This window comes from Arvicanthis niloticus, chromosome 5 (assembly GCF_011762505.2).
Source record: "Arvicanthis niloticus isolate mArvNil1 chromosome 5, mArvNil1.pat.X, whole genome shotgun sequence".
Lineage (NCBI taxonomy): Eukaryota > Metazoa > Chordata > Mammalia > Rodentia > Muridae > Arvicanthis > Arvicanthis niloticus.
This window is the reverse complement of record NC_047662.1, coordinates 16,939,379-16,963,491: the sequence shown is the minus strand read 5'-3', so window position 1 is coordinate 16,963,491 and position 24,113 is coordinate 16,939,379. Positions and strand designations below refer to the sequence as shown.

At 51.7% G+C, this 24,113-nt stretch overlaps 1 protein-coding gene and 1 non-coding gene across 3 annotated transcripts in view; both read left to right on the top strand.

Annotated features, from left to right (window-relative positions):
* Ece1 (endothelin converting enzyme 1) overlaps nucleotides 1-24,113 on the top strand; it is a 104,100-nt gene that overhangs the window by 60,726 nt on the left and 19,261 nt on the right. For both annotated transcript variants that reach the window (XM_034503141.2, XM_034503140.2), the window contains exons 4-10: nucleotides 966-1,178; nucleotides 9,938-10,059; nucleotides 12,464-12,610; nucleotides 13,195-13,260; nucleotides 14,565-14,756; nucleotides 21,968-22,110; nucleotides 23,234-23,348. In XM_034503141.2, the coding sequence (XP_034359032.1) occupies nucleotides 966-1,178; nucleotides 9,938-10,059; nucleotides 12,464-12,610; nucleotides 13,195-13,260; nucleotides 14,565-14,756; nucleotides 21,968-22,110; nucleotides 23,234-23,348 (998 nt within the window). The remainder of the gene's footprint in view (nucleotides 1-965; nucleotides 1,179-9,937; nucleotides 10,060-12,463; nucleotides 12,611-13,194; nucleotides 13,261-14,564; nucleotides 14,757-21,967; nucleotides 22,111-23,233; nucleotides 23,349-24,113) is intronic.
* On the top strand, nucleotides 21,025-21,155 carry LOC117709691 (small nucleolar RNA SNORA55). Its single transcript, XR_004606936.1, has one exon. It is a non-coding gene; the product is annotated as a small nucleolar RNA SNORA55 (small nucleolar RNA).

The following is a 24,113-nucleotide window of genomic DNA, read 5'->3' as shown; positions in this document are numbered from 1 at the left end:
CATAAGGTTCTGGCCTTCCCCGGTGGCCAGGAACCAGGGTGTGTGACTCTGATTAAGGGGATCTGATGAAGTGTTCCTGTAAGTGGCATTGTCACCCCTGCTACGGAAAGGCTCTCTGTGGGCTGTGACTCAGTGGGAGGGCACTTGCCTGGCATGTGCAAGGGCCTGGCTCCCTTCCAAGTGGCCCTTGGAAAAGATTCTTTTCCATTCAAATGCCAATAGCGCAATAACTTTGTTTCAGGGGTTTTTTTGTTTGTTTGTTTCTGTCTTGAGATAAGGTCTCATGTACCTTCCTGTAACTCTTTGTAGTTGACGATGATTCTGAACTTCTGCTCCTTCTGCCTCTACCTCCCAAGTGAGCCTGTCAACCCTGTGCTACCATGCTCTGACTTATGTGGTACTGGGGACTGGGTCCAGGCCTCTACTGACTGAGCCATAGTCTCTACCCTCATTGTGTATGTCTGTGCATGTGTGTGCACATGTGTGTATGCATGCATACATGTGACATGCGTGTGGCCTATGCACATTTATAATTCTCTCTCTCATGCACACACACACACACACACAGAGAGAGAGAGACAGAGAGAGAGAGAGAGAGAGAAAGGGAAAGAGAGACAGACAGACAGACAGACAGACAGAACCTGGAAAACATTCAGTGTTGATTTTATTGAGAGGATAAATGTGTAGACTGGAAAATGAATTGCTGACATCAGGATCGGAAGTCGTCATGGAGGAAAGATCACTGAGAGAAAATCGGCTTAGTTCTGAACTCTTTGAAACCACAGAGGGGAGTTTATGCAGCTAACAGAAGTTCTGTGTCCAGAGACTCTAAATCTACTGAGTTTGTCCCCATGAGGGATCTAGCAGCCACCCAACTAAGTCAGGACCAGGTGGGGCATTGGCCTCTGGGCCCCTGGGCCCCTGCACTGCTCTCCTCTCATTGGCCTTTTGTCCTTGACCCTCAGGAACGCCTCCGGTATGTCTGACCGAGGCCTGTGTCTCAGTGACCAGCTCCATCCTAAACTCCATGGACCCCACGGTAGACCCCTGCCAGGACTTCTTCAGCTATGCCTGTGGTGGCTGGATCAAGGCCAACCCCGTGCCCGACGGCCACTCACGCTGGGGGACCTTCAGTAACCTCTGGGAACACAACCAAGCCATCATCAAGCACCTGCTGGGTAAGCGACAAACGGGTTGGAGATGGTGGTGTCCCCTATAATGGGACCTCAAGTGACTGGTTAACTCCAAGCTTTAGTCTCTTCATTTGAGATCTGTAGCACCCACAGCTCGCAGCGCCGAAGAGCGCGTGTGAGGCGGTTGTCACTAAGAGAGTACGCAGAGCTTCAAGCCTCGGCTCTCAGGGCACAGATCACTTAGCTCCCGGCTGGCACGGACTGAGTTTGTGGTATTGTGTAGTAAAAACAATTGAGGCCAGACACTCCAGCTCAGACTATACGTGTTGATCAGTGGTGGTGTCACGGAGGGCAGGGTAAGTTACAGCTCAGTTGGTAGACGGCTTGTCTGGCGTGCATGAGACCACAGGTTCAGTCCCCAGCTCGAGGAAAACCAGGTGTGGTATCAGCCCAGTACCAGGAGGCAGACGCAGGAGGATCAAAAGTTCAATTTAAAGTTAACCTAGGCTTCGTGAGATCCTGTCTCAGAGAGAGAGAGAGAGAGAGAGAGAGAGAGAGAGAGAGAGAGAGAGAGAGAGAGAGAGAAATCTGTTACTCTGCAGGACCTGGGCTGCAGCTGATCAGCCTTGAAAAAGACTATTCAGAGTCCTTTTGACCATAGAATTCACACTTAGACTCCCAAGTCTGTCCTGCTTACTGCTGTATTCCTGGGTAATATATAAGATCCTGCCCACCCAATGTCTCCTCTCCCGGAAGGAGTCCCAGCATATACTAGGCCACACTTACTGACCTGTGATTTTGCCTTCCTCTGATCCATCCCTGCATCCTTATCAGTGATGTGTGAAACTTTTTGCAGCTCCCTCTCCTGCTGCCCTCTGCCCGCTCCTAGGGCTCCCAGAGCTGGGCAAGGGCCAGAGAATGAAAAACCTATTAATCCATCGGTCGCTGACACCACTTGGATTCATGAATACTTAACTCTGTCTTGGCAGTTGGTTGGATTTTTTGAGACAAGGTCTCCCTGTGTAGTCCAGCCTGCCCTTCCTTGAACTTGAAGCAGTTCTCCTGTCTCTGTTCCCAAGTGCTGGAATTACAGGTGTGAGGCCCCACATCCAGCTTGTCAGGCTTTTTAAAGCCCGTCATCGTACTGAGGAGTAAGTGGCACAGAGGTAGCTGCTTAAAGGAGGACAGATCCTCTCTAAGTGACAAAGTCGTCTCAGGAGATAGGAAATGGTTCTGTTTTAACAACTGCTCCTTAGGTAGCCACAGCCTTCAGTTGCAAGTGGGTTAAGGACACCTTGTCTTTCTTCTCCAACCCAGCCTCAGACCATGGCTGTTGCTAGGCTACCTACCCACCCTTTCCCCCACAGTCCCCTGCAGCTCCTCAGCAGGACCCCCTCAGCCCATCTGCAGCAGGTTGAGTCTGCTTGCGTTAGTTTCCCCACTAAGCTGTCAGATTCACGGGGAGTGGCTTCCAGTCCTGACCTATGACTTTCTATCTACTCTGTCCCTCTGGATCAAGGTGATGGTAGGATCTGCTCTGTACAGTAAAAACCAATCAAGAACTTGACTTGGGTAACCGGCAGGGCCTGTTGGCATCAGGGCCACACTGCAGAGTTCTAAAGCCAAATAGGCCCCCTATAGACCACCTTGGCTGATTGTCCAGGGATCTATTGTATGCCACAGTTCCCAACTCCGTTAAACCCGACTTTCAGTGCATAGAAGAGCACTGTGAGTGTAGACTTGCATGCAGTGGTTTGGGGTATGAACATGGGGCCTGACCCCAGTTCAGAGAAACGCAGTACCCAGAGAATGTGGATTCTGTGTGGTGTCTTCCCTCTCTTCTTCTTTCCTTCCCTCCTTCCTTTCTTTCCTTCTTTTCCTCCTTCCTCAGGGTCTCTAGCCCAAGCTTGCCTTGAACTCCCTATGAAGCTAAAGATAACTTTCATCTTTCCTAAGCGCTGGGATCACTAGGCCCCGCTTATACAGTGCTGAGGATGGAACCCCCAGGCAAGCCTCACTGCCACGAGAGCTCCAGCCCCAGCCTCATATTCCTTTGATGCTTGAATTCACCTGGGACCTCCCAGAGGGTGGGCCAGGTGCCACTGTGGCATGTCCTTGTAGCTTGTTAGCTGGAAGAGGGTGAGCTCATTCGTATGGAACATAGACTACCTTTCCCTCAGGCAGGGCCTCCCAGGACTAGGGAGAAAGGAATGTGACCTCACAGCAGCAGGAAGTAGCCAGCTTCCCATCACCCCTTAGATTTGGCTTGCTTTGGGCTTTCTGCCTGTGCTAGCTCATACTGTTTAACCAACTGCACAGCTACCCCACAAACCCTTCCAGACCCATACCTCCCTCCCTGTCTTGCGTGTCACGTATGTGCGGTCACCATTGTGTTTCTCAGTTGCTCCACTACCTCATGTTTTTGAAGCACGGTCTCTCACTGAATCTAGATCTCACTGTTCGCACTAGCCTGGCTGAGCACTGACACCTAGAAGTGACCCGTCTCCACACCCTGCCTCTGACTTAGATCCTCACGTTTCTAAGACACTGAGCCATCTCCTCAGACCCTTCTATACTTTCCTTTCTTGTTTGTTTTTTTTTGAGATAGAGATTCTCTCTCTGTAGAAACCCTACTGTCCTTGACTCTTCCCTGGCTGTCCCGGAACTCTATCTATAGACCAGGCTGGCCTCGAACTCAGAGATCTACCTGCCTCTGCCCTCCAAGTGCTGGGATTAAAGGTGTGCGCCACCACCACCTGGCTCTTTCTAGACTAAGCCTTTTTCCCTGTTGTGTCTCCTCTATCAAAGAGCCTCCCGGGGCCTGAGCCACACTGCCGTTTATGTACCCTTCAGACTTAGAGCATCTTATAAGATGAGAGCATAAAGCTGGCATGTGGTGAGTTCCTATAATTGAAGCAATCCAGAGGCAGGATGGGAAGACCAGGAGTTCAAAGCCATCCTTTGCTATACATTAAGTCCAAGGTCAGCCTGGGCTATATGAGAGCCAGTCTCAAAAGCAAAACAAGGATAGATACTGACAATATATAACACAAGCTTATTGTGACCATAAAGTACAGTTAGCTATCAGGGCTGGGGAGACAGATCAGAGGAAGAGTGCTCTCCCGGCATGCACAAGCCCCTGGGTCCATCCCCAGAACCAGAGCTGGGGTTGGGGGTGGTACAGAGGGTGGTGTACAGGGGGAAGTGAGGGAGGGGCCAGTAGCTATCTCCTTTCCTTTCTTGTGTCCCTCATACCAGTCTCTGAGAACATGGAACATTCCAGTCTCATGAGATGAGCTTCTCTTGGTGACTGGCATGAATTTGTACCATGCTATGTCTTTTTATTTCCGCTTTGATTATGGTTTTTCAATATTTACCGTCTATGTTTTCCCTTGCTGCTCTGTTTGCCTTGGAGACACTTCCCCCTGGCATAGTGTCCACAGCAGTGGGTCGCTTCCATCGGAGAATGGTTTTGGTGGATTTGATGATTCAGGCAGGGAGGTGGGGCCAGGACCTCTTAGGGGGTGGGGGTGGGGGTGGGGGGACTGTCTTCTGGCCTGATTTTTCAGCGTACTGACTGGCAAAAAGGAACAAGAAAACAGAAAGACTAGAACGCCTGCCCAGGCCTCAGCCACTTTTATGTGACCTTGGACTAGTTACCAAGTCACTTGCCTATAAACTGGGTGTGATTCAAGTAAGAGCCACTTGTGGGGAAATGTTATGACAAGTTGCACACATAGCCACGCCCACCTGCTGAGAGCCAGTCCGCTTTCTCAGGGAGGCTTAAGAATGCCTGGGTTCAAATTCCAGAACGCTCATTCACCCATTTGCCTTTGTCAGCAGGCTCCTTCCCTCTCCTGGGCTTCCTTTCCTTCTCTTTGGCCAGTAACACCACATCCATCTTTCTGTATTGTCTGATGATGAGATACAGGCCTGATCCCTGGCCTGCACTCGGCACCAGGAAGTGGCAATGGTGTTATCCCAAAGAGCTGGGCGCCTCCTATATCAGTCCGCCCACCCCGCTTCTTGGATGGAGCTATTGAGGCCTGGAGCAGTCTGTGGTTTATCTAAAACAAACACTGGCCTTAGCTGATGGAGACTCCAGGTCCCGCATGCTTCTGCCCAGACAATGGCATGGCAGCCAGGGAGCCTGAGGAATTCCCAGGCACCCGATTCCCCACAGCCTACCTCAGCAGCCTCTGCTTGCCTGGCTGCCTGGGCGTTTGCTTCCTAACACCAGCAGCGATGTGAGAAAGAGATCCAAGAAAAACTCCCAGAGGAAAAAGAAGGCCGATTAAATGGTGTGCTGTCTTTCCTCACTGGGACTTTGGGGAAGTGACTACACAAGTTTCTGGAACATGGGGTCCCTGGAAGGAAGTAACTAGGCAATTGAAAACTCTGTTGTCTGGTCCCGTGCTGCCAAATGGTTTTCACGCCATTGGAGACCAAGAGGTCTCCTTTCTCCTCAGAGTCTTTTCCGGGCTTTTACATCCAGTCAGTAGCAGCAGCTGCAGAAGAAGCGGAGCCCAGGGCTCAGCTCTCCTTCCTTCACTTTCCAAGCTCCTTTCACGCCTTCTCTGCCACCGTGTGTGCATGTGTGTGCATGTGCGTTTCACAGGTGTGTGCATGTCTGTGCGTGTGCATTTGGAGGCCAGAGGGCAAGGTCAGCTGTTTTTCTCCATTGCACGCTCTCTTTTTTGAAACAGATCTCTCACAGAACCTGGAGTTCATTGGTTCAGCTAGGTTGACTGGCCAGTGAACAGCACGGAGTCACCTCCTCCATGCCCCTACCTCTGCCCTCCGGCGTTGGCGTTGTGGTTACAAGCTTATGCAGCTGTACCCAGCTCTTAGAGGGTGCTGGGGATCTGAACTCAGGGCCTCATGTTTGCCTAGCAGGCACTGGACCTACTGAGCCAACTCACCAGCTTTGTGTGGCTAACTCAGTCAGTCCAGGTCCCTCTGGAGCTTGCAAGGTAGTAACTGCTCCTGCATGAGGAGGGAGCAGGAGGGCGGTATGCCTCGGGCTATCCCGGAGCTTCGGCCCCAACCTGGGCAACACCAGCACACAGCGAGAGAAGCCTAGCAGAAGTATGAATGCCTGTTGCCACGTGGCACCCATACATCCTGTCTTCCTTCCTCTCCTTATAGATCTCAGTCTGGCACTGGCCTTATTGTAGAGCTTGGGGGCCCCTCGGAGTTGGTACAGGACACACTCAGATGCCAAGTTCTTAGCGCAAAGAAGATTTATTCATTACCCAGGAGGGGCAGGCAGGGGGGCTGCCTCTGGATTGAACAAAAGCAGACAGCAGCAACAACAGATGTTTGGGGGGGGTTGTTGGTATTTTTCTTTTTCTTTTTTTTTTTTTTTTTTTTTTTTTGACTGGGTTTTTGAAAAGGGACGTCTGTGCTAGGATAAGTTAGTAGGTCCTGATTGGACAGGTTAGCCAGGGTAGGCAAATGATGAGTTTTGATTGTTGGATTTTAGTGTTTAGTCTCAGAAAGGAGTCAGTGGCCAAATAAGGGAATAGACCTTGGGGGGCTTGCTTTAGGAATGTAATCTAATGGTTTAACGAGGGAGAGGAAGGGGGTGGGCAAGCAGTGCTGGTGCCATGTTTGCCTCGCTTGGGCCTACTAGAGCCCTTCATTCCTCACTCCCCCCTCCCAGACACGATATTCTTCTTTATTCTACACGAACAGCTCTGCTGTTGTAGCAGCACACGCGGCTGAGGGCCTACTGTGTGCCTGATCCCGGGGACACAAAGATGACTAAGATACAGAACGTGAGGTGGACAGGGCAGGCACAGCCCCTGCTCAGTCAGGATTCTCATTGCTTTTACCCCTCAGCCTGAAGCTAGAGCAAGGGCTTCTTCTTATCATCCTCGTGGGCTAACCTGGAGCTTCTCTTCCCATTCTATCCCAGTGTGTACCGAGATGCTCTTGTCACTGCTTGGTGGCTGTCCCCCTGCCCCCAACTGCCCCTGCATCACTTACACCCAGCCCAGCAGCTGCCAGCCCTGAGAGCTGAATTAGCTGTGGAAGAGCCATGAGCGTGGCCCCAGGAACTGAGCTTGGTCAGCGAGGCCTCACAGTAAGGACGAGAGGGCAGCTATCCCTGAAGCAAGTGTTCTCTCTCCCTCCAGATGCCGGGAAAAGGGAGTCAGTCTGTGGCCTCCAGCTGGAACTCAGAACACACTGTGACCAGCACAGCCAAGCTGTCCTGGGGAGCCTGTCTCTAGGTCTCTTATCTCAGTGGCCTTGGGGCCCTAGGGAAAGCAGATGCCAGGCCCATTCTTGAGCACAGGGTTTCGCCTCTGATGCTGGCCATGGCCTCTCAAGGTCATGGCCAGAGCCAGGTGTGTATGGTGAGAGAAAGTTTCTGGACCCTGGCCAGCAGCACCAAGTGGTTCCGCTTTCCCTTCTAAGAGTTGAGCTGTTAAGAAGTGTTGCCATGGAGATGAGGCCCTGGGTGTGGGACACCCCCCCCCTTTATACATTGCATCTCCAGCCTGAGGCTCAAGCTCCTCTGTTTCCACCCTCCCTCTACAAGACGCCTTATTCCCCCCACTCCCTTGGGACCTGCGTGGCTCACAGGTGTCTCCCCAGGATCTCCAGGGGGAGTGTGTGTCTGTGCGTGTGCGTGTTATTCCTTCCCACCATCCCACCGCCCCCCTGGCTATACCTACCTCTTTTGTGGGCTGTTTCTGTGCCTTTGAGACTCTGATTAGTGGCAGCCTAGGTGCCATGTCTGGTGAGGATGGGGAATGGGACTCTCTGGAGGTGACCACTGCAGCAGCTCATTCAGACTCCCCAGGAACCAGACGGCGGTGGCACACACCTTTAATCTCGGCACTTGAGAGGCAGAGGCAGGCAGATCTCTGATACAGAGAGAGTTCCAGGACAGCCTGGGCCCCGCAGAGACACCCTGTCTCGAAAAACCACATGCACCCCCCGCCCACACCCACACACACACACAGACTTCCCAGGAAAACAAGTCATGCTCTTGGCATCATCTGCCCATGACAAAGGGCTCTCTCTCTTCCAAAGACCTGTCAGTTTATGCTCCTTTTTTTGGTCTGCTACTGCCTTTCCTCCTTTCACATCCTGTCTGAGAGCCAGCTCACGGGACACATCCTCTGGAGCTGGGGCTGTGCCTTCACTGGTAGACTGCTTAGTCCTGTCTAGTATGTGCAAGGCCCTGGGCGTGACGCCAGAAGTGTTTAAATGGTGGCACCAGAGCCATCACGTTCTTTGACCCTGCAGGCTTTTCTGTGCATATCCCATCCCTCTATATCATGAGCTTTTTGGACTCAGGAATCAGGTCCCATGTCTGTAAAACTTCATGCTCATTCAACCCAGTGTCCGGCCTCCAGGCTATGCCCAGTGTGCTGAAGCCCTGGAATGAAGCTTCAGATCTGACGGCCTCTAAGAAGGCCTAGGAGCTGAGGCAGACTCTCACAGGGTCCCCTGCAGAAGCCCCATGGAGCAGCAGGGGCCTTGCCTTTGGTGTCCCAACTCTAACACAGTTTGTGGCACAGAGTGAGCCTCTGATGTCTGCCCAGGGAATGGCGGCACAGACTCCCACCAGAGAGTTGTTCACGGAGGAAGATAGTCTGGGGAGATCAAGGTCAGAAACGAACGTAAAAGGAGGAAAACAAGCCGCAACGTTACAGAGTCTACCCTGAAGTTGAACTTGTGCGCGCGCGCACACACACACACACACACACACACACACACACACACACACACACACACACTTTCTCAGACAGCAGCCTTAGTGCATAGTAGGCTCCTTGAGGATCTGAGCAGCACAAAGTGGTGTGACTACTCTGGGTGCATCAGGAAACCTCCAGATCACACATGTGCAGGCATGTGGCCTTCAGCAGGTGGCATGTAGCACAGGTGCCGAGGAGGAGAAGGGAGGAGGAGGAGGAAGAGGAGGTAGGAGTCTCCTGGGTGCCTGGGAAGGTCTAACCCCCACTCCAGTATGATGGGATACTGCCCTAGCCTGGGCCACCAGGGCGGGAAAAGGAAAACAACGCTGTGGCAAACACCCCTAGCCCTCTCAGGAGGAATCGGGGAGTCGGTTGCTGCAAGCCGATTCCTGCCTTTCTCCCAGGCAAAGTCATCAGGGTTCCCACCTTCCCTGCAAGGGATTGAGGCCACATGCTGGCTGGTAGGGAAGCCAGCCGGACCTGCTGGGTGGGTACATGTCTTAGTTAGGGGTTCTATTGCTGTGATGAAACCCCATGGCCAAAAGCAAGTTGGGAAGGAAAGGGTTTATTCAGCTTTGTCTTTGAAGAAACTCAGGGCAGGAATCTGGAGGCAGAAGCTGATGCAGAAGCCATGGATGGACACTGCTTACTGGCTTGCTCCTCATGGCTTGCTCAGCCTGCTTTCTTACAGAACCCAGGGCCACCAGCCTAGGAATGGCCCCACCCACAGTGGGCTGGGCCCTTCTCCATCAATCCCTAATTAAGAAAATGCCCTACAGGCTTGTCTACAGCCTGATCTTATGGATGCATTTTTTTCAATTGAGGTTCCTCCTCTCGGGCGACTTATGCTTGTGTCAGGGTGACATAAAACTCTCCAGCACAGCACACATTGCCACCCCAGAGACATCTGCGAGGTCATCTTGCAGAGAGATGAAACCCAGGACACAGAAGCACTTGAGTACAGCCCTAGGACAAGGCTTCTCCTCTGTGGACAGTAATTTGCCACAGTCCTTCTGTACAGCTGAGAGAGCTAAGAATCCAGGAAGAACTCACCCCATTGGGACGCAACTCTGTTATTTCTTGACATTCTAGAAAATAACACGGCCAGCGTGAGCGAGGCAGAGAGAAAGGCCCAAGTGTACTACCGTGCGTGCATGAACGAAACTAGGATCGAGGAACTTCGGGCCAAGCCCCTGATGGAGCTGATTGAGAAGGTGGGTGTTCGGGTGGACAGCCAGTCTCCCTCTGATGAGCTTCCTGTCAGCCTGTCCAGCTTCCTCCCCACCTCACACCCGCAGCCACCACGCCCAGCCGGGACTCCGAGCCTGTCTGTCTGTCTGCTGCCAGTATTGGGGCTGCCTAAGCATGTGTGTGCATGGCTCTGTGTGGGTGGATCTGTCTGTGTGGATGGTATAGGGTGTGTGTCTGCATCTGCTGGGGCAAAGCGTGTGTGTTTGTGTGTGTGTGTGTGTGTGTGTGTGTGTGTGTGTATGTGTGTGTCTGGGTGGGGGATGGGGACTGTATTGACTAATCCTTTTCTATTGTTCTTCTGGTCCTGTGTACGTAGAGGGGTGTGCTGGTCTTGAAGCACCTTAGACTGTTGGTCGGAAACAGTTCCCTGCAAGAGGAGGACCCTGCTAATTACTAATAAGTCCTTCATCTGTTTCTTCTTTGGGGTGTGTGTGTGTGTGTGTGTGTGTGTGTGTGTGTTGAGAAAGGGTCACTGTCTTAGTTAGGGTCTTACTGCTGTAAACAGACACCATGACTGAGGCAACTCTTATACAAACAACGTTTAATTGGGGCTGGCTTACAGGTTCATAGGTTCAGTCCATTATCATCAAGGCGGGAACATGGCAGCATCCAGGCAGGCATGGTGCAGGAGGAGCTGAGAGTTCTACATCTTCATCTGAAGGCTGCTAGTGGAAGACTGACTTCCAGGCAGCTAGGGTGAGGGTCTTAAACTCATACCCACAGTGACACACCTACTCCAACAAGGCCACACCTCCTAATAGTGCCACTCCCCGGGCCAAGCATTTACAAACTGTCACAGTCACACAGCCCAAGCTGGCCTCAAACCTCCCATGTAGCCAAGGATGCTCTTGAACTCCTGCTGCCTTGCCCTGCTGAGTGCTGAGACTATAGGCATGTGTCACCACCGTGCCTGGTTTTATACCATGCTAGAGACTGAACGCAGGGCATTGTGCTTGCAACACATGGACTCTGCCAATGGAGCTACATCGCTAGTCCTGCCCCAACCTGTCTACTCTGAGTGCATCCACACTGTTGGGTGGCCTTCAAGGAGGGCTGCCAAGGCTAGCCAGGCTTCCCAGTGCAGACAGAGGTGGCTGGCAATGTTTCCTGGCCACTTCTGCTCCTTCAAAGGACTTTGCCTCTCAGCTCACCTCAGGGAAGGTCTTATCGCAGGGTTGGTGACCCTGGGACAATGTCTTTCCATCCTCTCTTGCACAGGTCCCATGGGCCAGCTTGTGCCAAGCTAGGGGACAGTGTGTGTGTGTGTGTGTGTGTGTGTGTGTGTGTGTGTGTGTGTCTGTCTGTCTGTCTGTCTGTGTCTGTGTCTGTGTCTGTGTCTGTCTGTCTGTGTGTGTGTATACATGAATGTGTATTTGTTTGGGCGCATGAAGGACAGAGGAGGACATCAGGAGTCCACTCTGTCAATCTCTTCCTTATTGCCTTGAGATAGGGTCTCCCCCCTGAGCATGGAGCTAGGCTAATAACCAGGAATCCTCCACAGTCCACCCTTTCCCTACAGCACTGGGGTCATAGGCATTATTGAGGCAGTACCAGCTTTTATTGTGGGTGCTGGGAATCTAAACCTGGGCTTCCGTGATTGTGGGTGCTACGCTCACTACAAGACGCCTCTGGCTTTGCAGCCTTTCTCTGTAGACACCTTCGGAATTCTGTTTTAATATCACTGTGTCCGTGGGACTTGGGAAACTATCCCTGTCCAAATCCCAGCCCATCTCCCTTCCAATCACGTGGGAGCAGCAGTCTTGTGTGCTCTTAGCACACTTAAGGCTATCAAGGCCAGCCTGGTCTACAGAGTGGGTTCAGGACAGCCAGGGCTACACCCTGTCTCAGAAAAAAAGAGGTCAGAGGGCTGACTACTCCAGGGTCATAGAGCATGTAGCTCTGGGATTTGCATGGGGCTCTCACACCAGCTCACCACGGGCTCACACCCATGCAAACACACACACTGTCCACATCTGTGCACACACACCTGTTTACATCCACACCAGATACTACACAGACACACACATACGCCATGCACACACACACTACCCTCACATGTGCACACATACTGTCCACACCTGTATACACACACCACACACACCAGTGCATGCACATACCTCTCGCACATGTCTGCACACACACCATCCACACCTGCATACACACACACATGTGTACACATACCGCCCACCCACGTGCAACACACATACCACCCACTGCCCACACCTGTGTACACACCACCAACATTCATGCATGTACACCATTTATACACATGCATGGCCACACCTGTGCACTCGCATGCATACATACATTTGTGCGTACACACACACACACTCACACACACCACCTCTGTCTGCTCTCTCCCCACAGCTCGGAGGCTGGAATATCACAGGACCCTGGGCCAAGGACAACTTCCAGGACACGCTGCAGGTGGTCACCGCTCACTATCGCACCTCACCCTTCTTCTCTGTCTACGTCAGCGCCGACTCCAAGAACTCCAATAGTAATGTGATCCAGGTAGGCAGAGCCACGGAGGTGATGTGAACTCCCGGATGTGACTGGTGACACCCTCTGCTCCCCTGCCGCAGTCCCTGGCCTTTGTAGCTCTGGTTGGAATGGATTTGAGTCCATCTCTCCCTGCTTTCACCTCACCTCACCTCACCTCACCTCACCTCACCTCACCTCACCTCACCCATCCGTGCTTCCCACCTGCTGTGTGACCTTAGGCAAGTGGCTCAGCCTCTCTGAACTATAATTTCCTTGTCAACCAAATGTAGTATTATAACTCTTACCTGAGATGAGGTATGTCAAGAAGGAACCAGAAGGCTTCTGTGGTAGCTCTCTGGAATGTTCCTCTCCTCCCTGACCAACTCTCAGAAGGCTCTTTACCATCACTGTCTGCACAAGTTCTCATTGCAGTTTTTCAGGGTAGTTACCATTTCCCTTAGTGGGGGAAATGTGCCTATCTCATCGCTGGTCCGTGGGTGGATGTGCTGGTGTTGGTAGCTCTCAGGTTCTGCTTCTGTTCCTGCCGGCACCTGCCCCAGGGAAGGTAGAGGACAAGCAGGGAGCCTCCCCACTCACCCTGAATCCCTCTGCAGGTGGACCAGTCCGGCCTTGGCTTGCCCTCCAGAGACTATTACCTGAACAAGACAGAGAATGAGAAGGTGAGCTGCCCGGCCTGCCCCGCTGTGCACACCCAGCAATCCCAGAAGCCCCGGAAACTTGGCTTTTATAGACAGCACAGTTTTCTAAAGGCCAACAGACAGCCCTGGGAGGAGGGAGCGGGGGAGGAGGGTGTCCCCAAACGTCAGGCATCACAGTCAGGCACTGGGGGTACAAGGGGCATCATTTATCCCTTCTCTAAAGAAGACAGCGGGATACCTGCCACCGTTTGTGAGTACTTGGCCCTTTGTGGGCCTCACCTCTGACAAGCTGATAGGACTTTCACCTCGCCTTGTAAGGCTCAGAGACACTCAGTGACTGCTCACAGTCACATAGCCATTAAGTGTGTTTCACACCTGGAACCAGCTCCATAATTCCACCTGTGTTCACTCAGTGCCCAGTGATGGGGAGATGGTCCCCAGCGGTTAGTGGGGGGGGGGCAGCTGTAGAACTCAAGGACTTGACTCAGATGAGGGGACACGCAGGTGGCTCAGAGCAGGCGTGTTAAAAGAATAAAAATTGGGCCAGTGAAATGGCTTAGCAGACAAAGACGGTTGCCAGGCAAACCTGACAACGTGAATTTGATCTCCAGAACACACATAAAGGTAAAACGGAGAACAATCCAAAAACCGCCCTTTGACCTGTACACAAATACCATGTAGTATATACCCACCAACAGTCATTTTGTGTGTGTGTGTGTGTGTGCACGCATGTGCACCCTCTAACACTCATCATGTGTCTGTGTTTGTGTGTGCACGTGCACCTTCTAACACTCAGCGTGTGTATGCGTGTGCGTGTGCATGCACACGCATGCTTGCTCATGCACATACAAAGATCAATTCTGGAGTGAGCTAAGATGGGACCAGATCAGCAGGGCCACCTGTTCCACCCTAGGACCTGTGCAAGCACTTCAGTTTAACCCTGAGGGATAAGGGGAGCCAGTGGACAGACACAGCACCCAACTCAAAGCTGTGTTCCAGAAGCTTGGTCTGACACATGCCTGTCATCCCAGCATCTAGGAGGCTGAAGCAATTTTGCCATGAGTTCCAGGCCAGCCTAGGCTACAGAGTAAAACCGTGTCTCAAAAATAGAAAAGCAAGCCAGGCATACACCTTTGGGAAAGAGATGCAGGTGGATCTCTGTGAGTTCTAGGCCAGTCAGGGCTACACAGGGAGACCTGTCTCGGTAAAATAAAATGTGGGCTTTCTGGTAGAACCTTTGGCTGTGTGTGTTGGGCTGCAGCCTGTCCTGCCCTCCTCTAGCAGAGGACAGCAGGTGGCTGCCCCTGACAGTGCTTGTCCCGCAGGTCCTGACTGGATATCTGAACTACATGGTTCAGCTGGGGAAGCTGCTGGGTGGTGGGGACGAGGACTCCATCCGGCCCCAGATGCAGCAGATCCTGGACTTTGAGACCGCACTGGCCAACATCACCATCCCCCAGGAGAAGCGCCGGGACGAGGAACTCATCTACCACAAAGTCACGGCTGCTGAGCTACAGGTAAGCTCACCGATGCCATGTGTCAGGGGCTGGGCTTCAGTGGAGGCTCCGGAGACCCAGGCGGCAGGCCCACCTTACCAGTTTCTTGAAGTGACCTGATAAAGGAGGGTGTTGATCTACCTGGTCACAGATGGAAAGACTGAGGCTCAGGGAAGGACCCTCACCCAGTAAAGACCACGAGGCTGCTTTCTGAGATGTTTCCCTGAAACTGTGGTGGTCATCACAACTCCCATGGATGGAACATTTCCATCCTCTCCTGGACCGTGTGCCCCATCCTGGTCCTGGAGCACTGCACATGGAGCACTGCAGAGGCGTAGGCTACAGTGTTCCCCTCTTCTTTTCTTTTCTTTTCTTTTCTTTTCTTTTCTTTTCTTTTCTTTCTTTTTTTTTTTTTTTGAAAAATTCCTACCAAGTTTATTTCATTAATGTTATTGTTTTGAGAAAGAGGTATTATGTATCACAGGCTGCCTTTGAACTCACTATGTAGCCAAGAATGGCCCTGAATTTCAGATCCTCCTGCCTCTCTCTCTCAAGTGCTGGGATTACAGGTATGCACCACCATGTCACTCTATTTTATTTTATTGAGATGGGGTTTCTCTGTCTGGCTGTCCCAGAACTCACTCTGTAGACCAGGCTGGCCTCAAACTCAGAGATCTGCCTGCCTCTGCCTCCAAGTGCTGGGATTAAATGTATGTGCCACCACCTCCTGGCTTACTCTTTCTAATTGGGATGCTGGGGACGCACCCAGGGATTCCCGCATGCTAGGCAAGTGTTCTACCCACTGAGCTACATCTCCAGCCTTTTCTGAGCAGGGCAGCCAAGCGGCCTGGTTTGGCCCAGAGGCTCCTGAGTAGCAGAGGAGCGGTTGGCACTCAGGTTTGGCTCCCTGGACAGTGACATGCCCTTGGGTTATAACTTCCCCTTGGACCTGATGGGTGTGAAGGGAGAGAGAGGGGTCTGCCATCCCCTCTGTATTCAGTCCCATCCTAGGCTCTCCCACCCCCCACCCCCACTGTGGCTGCTTGGGGCTCAGGGATCCTCATTTGATGACCTGATGGTTTCTCTGTTTCTGTCTGTCTTGCTGGCCGCCTTGTCTTAGGGGAGAGGGACCTCTCTCAGGTGACATTGTTGGCCGAGCCTTGCTCTTGTCAGGAGTGACACCATGTCTGTGTCATCAGTACTGTTTCCGAAGTCCTCCCATCTGAACAGTCAGCTGACCTCCCATCCGTCTGTCCCTTCTTCAGAAGGGACATTATGTTTTACAGGTTTCTTCCTTCAGGTGCACATGGGCTTGGTCTTCCATGCCCCGCCCCCAGCTAGCCTAATAGGAAACAGTCTGTGTCTCTGTGCTAACAGCTTTGAGGAAGAGAAGCCAGGCCCTAGGACTGTAAGGAAGGCTAAGGGTGCATTCAGGTTTAATGGTTGGTACACTTAAGCCCTCAGAGTCCCAGGAGGTGCCACAGCCCACTCAGGCCTCCTGCAGCTGCCAGCTGCCTGCAGGTTCCCAGGGGAAGTGGTGCCCAACCAGTTGTTATGGAGACAGGTAGTCAGTGTCGGGCACCATCTGGCATTGTTTTCTGCTCTGAGGCTAAAAGGTTGAGGGAGATGATGTTTGCATGGCGTGAGTTAGTTTGCTCCAGCCTTTCGGGTCTTACCATGGTGGCCCCACAGTAGTCTGATGCTACAGTTGATGCCCAGAGTGGTATAGGACACAGTAGCCCTTGAACACATCATCCAGTGCTCACCAGAGTCACCTACGTCTTCTCCCCCGAGCTTTTGAGTTATTCTTCCATAGAATAAGGGAGAAGAAAAACAATTGGTTCTACATACCCAATTGTTCCCTGGTACTCAAGTGGGAGGGGTCCTTCAGAGGGGCAGCCTACAGGTGCCAGCCCGGGCTTGGGCTCAGAACATGGCATTGCCCTACTCCATCTCAAGCTGTGTGATCTGAGGCAGGTCACATGACTCAGCCCCTTGAGTCTCAGTCTCCTTCCCGGGAAAAGAGTCCATTCCCTGAGCCCTAGTCTGGGGGGCGGGGGGGGGGGACACAGAGGTATGTGGCATACACAAAGGACAGCGGTTCTTCATCTTTAACTCTTGGGGTCTTTGTAGAACAGCTGCTAGGGAGTGGTAGCCAGGAGAACTGGACAGATGTCCAGGTACGAGAAAACATGTCTAACCACAGGGAAGCCCTGAGCTCCTCGAGGCTGGACTAAGCCTTTCTCCCCACCAGACGACTTAGCATGATGAGGCACGGAGGAGTGAGTAGGTAAAATGTTAGTGGTCGTTTCTGTGACCAGCAGTGCTACCTGGGTCCCCAGCACTAAAATAATGACACTTAATTTAGTACAGAGTATCTTCTCTGATAGCTGAAGACTAATTTTATTCCCAAACCCTGAATAAAGGCACTGCCAGCTACAGAATTTGGCTCGCAGCTAGCCTGGCTACCGTAACCAGATGGCTCCAGGCTAGACCAGAGTAGAGGCTGAGTTCAGTGAATCATCCATCCAGCGTTGCTTCTCCAGACACTGTTCCCTTCCTTCAGAGGAGCTTCTGGGTCAGAGGTCATTGGGGAATGGGCTTTCTCTGCCTGTTTCCCCATGGGGATGAGGTTTTAGGATCTTCTCCTTGTTCTGTTTTATTTCCTGTGTTAGGAACTGAACCTAGAACCTTGTACATCTAGGTAATTGGTCTACCCCTGAGCTACAGCCCAGTCTCAGTTTGTTCTTTAAAGATTTATTTTTATTATTTTAAAGTTGTGTGTATATGTGTATGTCGCCTTATATGTGTACACATGCACTTGCCCACAGAGTCCAGAAGGGGGCGGTGGATCCCTTTAAGCTGGAGTTATGGACAGGCTGTTAGCCTGACGTGGTTACTGTGAACCAAACTTGGGTCTTCTACAAAAACAGCCTAGGTGTTGCTTCCCACCGAGACACCTCTCCAGACCTATATATTTATATAGCTAGCAGGGGCTGGCCTCAGACTACATAGCCTGGAACTTGCTATGTAGACCAGTCTGACCTTAAACTCACAGATATCCACCTAGTTCTGCCTCCCAAGTACCAGGCTTATAGTCATATGCCACAGTGTGCTTTGATCAAATTCACCTCTCCTCTCCCTAGCTCCTCCCATATCCGCCTCTCCCTAGCTCCTCCCATATCCGCCTCTCCCTAGCTCCTCCCATATCCACCTCTCCCTGCTCTCCCATATCCACCTCTCCCTAGCTCTCCCATATCTACCTCTCCTCTCCCTAGCTCCTCCCATATCCACCTCTGCCTAGCTCCTCCCATATCCACCTCTCTCTAGCTCCTCCCATATCTACCTCTGCCTAGCTCCTCCCATATCCACCTCTCTCTAGCTCCTCCCATATCTACCTCTGCCTAGCTCCTCCCATATCCACCTCTGCCTAGCTCCTCCCATATCCACCTCTCCCTACCTCCTCCCATATCCGCCTCTCCCTACCTCCTCCCATATCTGCCTCTGCCTAGCCCATCCATATCCAGCTGTCCTCTTCCTAGCTCCTCCTATATCCAGCTCTCCTCTCCCTAGCTCCTCCTATATCAAGCTGTCTCCCTAGCTCCTCCCATATTCAGCTCTCCTCTCTCTAGCTCCTCCCATATTCAGCTCTCCTCTCCCTAGCTCCTCCCATATTCAGCTCTCCTCTCAGTAGCCCCTCCCACACCAACCTCATGCCATCTTTTTTTTTTTTTAAATAACCCACCAAGTCCAGTTTGTGGTGCCCATGGACTCATAGGTGTGGACCGTCCACTGGAGCATGGCTGACCTACTAAAGCTCAAAGCCTTAAAGAAGGGACTCCCTCTTCCCTGAGTCTATTGTCAGTCCTCCCCTTCTAGGGGTGGGGCTTGGAGCCCCTCCCTCCATGCCGGAGTGTTAACTGTCTTGATCTTGTGCAGGCAGCCCCAGCTACAGTGAGGCCATAGTCCAGTGTTCTAACGTGGCCCAGAAGACACTGTTTCAGCTCCTGCACGAGCTCAAGCCATAAATGAGATAGATGTCTATATGACCCCCTCAGCCTTAGTAATTTTGAGTCAGGGTCTTAAGATAGCATAGGCAAGCCTCAATCTCGTGATCCTCCTGTCTCTGCCTTCCCAGTGCCAGGGCTATAGATGTGTGTTTCCCAAGCCTCTCTGAGTTGGTTGGTACTCAGTAGGACTCCTTGGCTTCAAGTGTGGAAAATAGAGCTCCTCAGTGTCCTCAGGGGGACTGAGTCACAGCAGAATGGCCCGGTTGACTAAAACAGCCATCTCCATGGAAACACGTTAAGTGAGGAATCACCAAAGCAATTGAGGCTGGAAATTTGAAAACCCTTGTGTTCACCCACGGCTCCTTACCCCACTTCTGGAGGAGAACGTCTGCTCACCCTGTAGGAACAGGTTGTGTAGAGACCATGGCGATTTTTTTCACCATTGATATTTCTGTCAGAGGGTTCCAGTGACACGTGGTTCTCACAAATTATGTGAGCAGTGACATTTGTAAACGTATCCGTTTCCCCAGGTCTTGGCCAGAGGATCCTGCCCTCAGGTGGCTCTGATGATGGATCCCTGTTAAGGTCTCACGAGTGTATCTCTCAACTTCTAGTCACCCGGAGGCAGAGGATCTGCCAGGAGGAGGGCAGGGAGGGCGAACCAGGGGGCAAGGATGCTTGATACAGTGCAGGCCATTTCCAGACGACAAAGCAGGCAGCTCTGGGAGGTGAGAGGTTTCCTCCGTGTTAGAGAAAGTCTGTGAAGTGGCTCTGAGTCCACGAGCTGATTCCTGCTGGAGACTCTCACATCTGCTCACTCCCAGCTCACATCTCTTGCTCCTGGGCAGAAGGGGTGTATTATGTCATACCAGCTGGCTGCCCACACGCTTTTAGCCCAGTACAGTCAGCCTTGGTGGGAAGACTCACCATCAGTGGCTCACATCAGCCCCTTGCTGAGAACGGGCTAGGAGCTTTAATCCACTCACTGGTGCCTTTGAGAGCTGGACACTCCCTTAGCTTCATACCTGGCCTCATCCGCACTCTCTCCTGCAGAAGCTGAGATGCTCTTTGACGCCCGGCAGCAGCATGCTAGGGGTGTCACCCGCGTGCTTAGCATGTGAGAGGATGAGTTCAGTCCCCAACAACACCTCCAACAAGCAAATAAACCCAGAGGTGACTGAACCTACTTTGTAGACCTGCACAGGGCACAGGCTCCAGCTGGCGTGTGACCTTGGGAAAATCACCATTCCTCAGGTACAGAGTTGCCTGTTAGGCAAAGGATCTTAGGGCCAACCTCTGTTCTCCCCCGACAACAAGCTGTGTGCTGCTCTGCTCTGCTCTGATGTTAACAGAGGGATGTCATGGTGTCACCTGACTCTTTCCACAGGAAGGGCTTTTACAGCTCAGGTGTCACTCATTTTCTTTATCTGCTTGACGTTTCTTACTTCTTCAAGGGAAATGAAAACAGAATTTGACATTCCTCAGGGCCAGGGCCACTAGAAACAGGACTTGAACAGCCAGCCATCAGAATGGCTGCCATTGCCGGCTCAGTCACTAAGGGGCCCATGATGCACTGGTGTGGATGGGCATCTTTGCTGAAACAGTCTCCGTAGCCCTGAAAGACCTAGAGTTCTGAAAAGTAGCGTTCTAAAAATAACAGGGCACGTAGATGACATGGGGCTGGAGCTGTGTTGTGCAACCCTGCTCGGGGACACTGTGCTAAGTGAAGCCAGCCAGTTATAAAAGGGCAAGCCTTGGGGACTGGGAGGTGGGGAGCAGAAGCTCAGTGACAGTGTTGGCCTTGTGTGTAAAAGCCCCGAGTTCAATCCCAAGCATCCGGGAAGAAAATGACAAGAACCGAGACTGTCTTTACGTCCCATTATCTGAGGTTCCTGGGGCAGCAAGAGGAGAAGAGTGGATGGTTTTCTCTTCCTGGCGACTTGGGAAGTAGGGAGTGGGATTCTTCAGCTTGGCCAAATGCTGGGAAGCTGAGGCTGGATGGGGGAGGGGTGGCAGCACAAAATAGTGGCTGTCTAAAGCCACACAGCTGGACTTAATCATGCTTAAGGTGAGCCAAGTGTGGTGGTGCAGTCCCACCAGGAGGACGCAGAGGCAGGAGGATCACTTCAAGTTCAAGGCCAGCCTGATCTACATAGTGATATTTTGTTGGGAAAAAAAATTAAGGTGATGGTCCAGAGGTGGTGAGATAACTCAGTGGGTGATGGCGCCTGCACCAAGCCGATGTCCTTAAATGTAAGTTTTGAAATGGGGACAGCACTGCACTAAATCTTTCCCAGGCCTGCTGCGTGGTACCAGTCTGGGGACAGATGGTGCTACAGCAGAGCAGAAGAAATCCAGATGGGTCATTTCCATCTGTCCTGGGGCCCGTCTCTAGAACTCTGCCACACCCCTTGAGAAAGAAAGAAATAAAAATAAAAAATAAAATGGGGACAGCGGATTGGTGGTACACGCTTCTAATCCCAGCACTTCAAATAAGGTTCTTGCTATTTGTTTTTAAAGTGGGACTACAAGGAAATTGGTAACCTTCATCTGTCAAGCCCATGTGTGTGGCACACGTATTGGAAAAGATGCACGCATGTAATTCCAAAGGGTCCTGCCCAAAGAAAAGGCACAATTATCCCCATTGGTTTTTTTATTATTTATTTATTTTGAGACAGGGTCTCACTGTGTAGCCCTGGCTGGCCTAGAACTTGCTATGTAGACCAGGCTGGCCTCAGACTCACAGAAATCTGTCTGCCTCTGTCTCCTAAGTGTTGGCTTCAGCTGCACCAGCTTTAAAATGAGCTCTTTTTTTTTTTTTTTTTTTTTTTAAGTTTTCAGTCATGTGTTTGTGTGTTTTGGGGATATGTACATGTGTGTGCAGATGTCCGCAGAGGCCAAAAGAAGGTGTTGGATCTCCTGGAACTGGAGTTATGGGTGGTTGTGGGCTTCCTGGTGTGGGTGCTAGGAACTTAACATGGGTCCTCTGCAAGAGCCACAAGTCACCTCTCTAACCCTTTAGATGAGGTCTTGTCACCTGGCTCCTTAAACTGCCATGGACAGAAACTCTGGCCGGCCAGCCCTGGCTCTCTCTGCCTTGCTCTCTGAGGGGACAACATCATACCTGCTGTTAGTCAGAAGGTGATTCGGAGGAATGGCCTGGAGATCCGGTCGGAGGCGGAAGTGACCTGGCCACCCTCACACTGCCATCTTCCCTTGCAGACCTTGGCACCCGCCATCAACTGGTTACCTTTTTTGAACACCATTTTTTACCCAGTGGAGATCAATGAGTCCGAGCCCATCGTGGTCTACGACAAGGAATACTTGAGACAAGTCTCCACCCTCATCAACAACACCGACAAATGGTAATGGTGAGACACGCGTGCTGAGGGAACAAGGTGGTCTGGGATGGCTCCCTCGATGGCAGCCCTTCCCTCAGGGAGGGTGGGGACAAGTGACATTCAGACTCAGAAAAAAAAGTGTCCCGGATGGGCTTCTGTGTGAGGCTCCTGGTTCTGACTACAGGTTCGAATCCCAGCTCCACCTCTCTTAGCTTTGTAGCCTCAGGACAAGTGCATCCTTCCCCAGGGTCCCTCTCCCACCCATACAGTGAGGCTGTAAGAGGTAGGAGAGTTAAGAGAAGGCAGTCCTGACAAAGTCCTGAGACCCAGTAAATACTGGGTACCGGTTTCAGTTAATACGTAGGGACACGTTTTAGATTTTAAAGGTGGAAACGTTGGAAGGTGTAAGAAAAAAGGGAGCTCCTAGGAGCTGGAGAGGTGGCTCAGAAGTTAAGAGCACTGACTGCTCTTCCAGAGGTCCTGAGTTCAGTTCCCAGCAATCCTGTGGTGGCTCATGACGGATGCCCTCTTCTGGCATGTAGGTCTATATGCAGATAGCGTAATAAGTCTCTAAGAAGGAGCTCCCAGGTTGTGTGTATTTGTGCTTATATTAGATTTCCTGATCTATGGCATTCCCCTGTCAACAGAACTGGATGTTTTTCCCATGGCCTTTGTCATCTTCCCTCACAACGTCCCAACCTTCTGCAGACATTTTCCTAGCTTCGTAGTATTCCATCGAGTATACACGTGTTTGTTTGCCTTTCCCTTGGCAAGTGTTTAGATTAAATGGACATCTTTGTGCTAAGGTGAGGTCTTTTCAAGCACACAGCAGCCACAGAGAGGTTTCCTGTGCCCTAGAGACGGAGCAGAAGGAGCTGCCAATCACGGAACCTTGAGCCTAGCTGGCCCCCTCCTTCTGGCTGTGATAGAGTAACCAAGCAATGACATTTATTGAGTACCGACAGTATACAAGGGATTACATTAGATACCAAAGGTTTCCTGTGGTGGAAGGGCTGGGCTTGACCCTCAAGAGCTTATGGTTTCTGTGCTTAGCAATATGGGCAGACTGGAGAAGAGCCTCGGTCAGAAATGTGAGTTTGAATGCTACCCAGGTGTCTCTGAACTCTCCCCGGTTCTGTCACCACAGCCTACTCAACAACTACATGATATGGAACTTGGTACGGAAAACCAGCTCCTTCCTGGATCAGCGCTTTCAGGATGCCGACGAGAAGTTCATGGAGGTTATGTACGGGACGAAGAAGGTGCGTGTGCTACCGTGCGCAGCCCACATGGGCAGGGCATGAGGGGACCGTGGTTCCTCCCAGACTGTCGCTGTGGATCTTGTAAGGGAGGAGATTGAAGAGAGCCACTGGGGGTGGGACAGCTGCTGTCCATGGGGGCCCAGGAGGGGACCTGAGCCAGCAGGAAGTGGGCAGGAAGTAAGTACACTTGAGTCAAAGAGCAAAGAGGTTTCTTAGCAACAAAACTGATTGAGAGCAAAGGTGGTTTATAGACCCTTCACTCTGCCGATGGCTGCTTCCCTTGTGTGACATGTGATCCTCACGTGAAGGATCACACTTTTCTTTTGATTTACTGTTATTGTGTGTGTGATGCGTGTGTGGATACATACAATGGTGCATGTGTGCAGTCAGAGAACAACTTTCGGGATCAGTTCTTCTACCGTGGATTCCGAGACTTGAACTCCGGTCGTCAGGCTTGTGCAGCAAGCCCTTTTACCCACTGAGCTGTCTCACCTGCCCTCTTTGTCTTTTCCTGAGACAGGGTCTCATGTAGCCCAGACTGGCCTCTGTTCCTTGCTGTGTTAACTGACATATCACATATGAAAACCCTGGATTTTGGCCGGGTAGTGATAGTACATACCTTTAATCCCAGTACTTGGGAGGCAGAGACAGAAAGTTTGTGGCCAGCCTGGTCTACAGAATGAGTTCCAGGATAGCCAATGATATCCAATGGTGAAACCCTATCTCAAAAAGAGGAAGAAGAGGAGGAGGAAGAGGAAAAGAAGA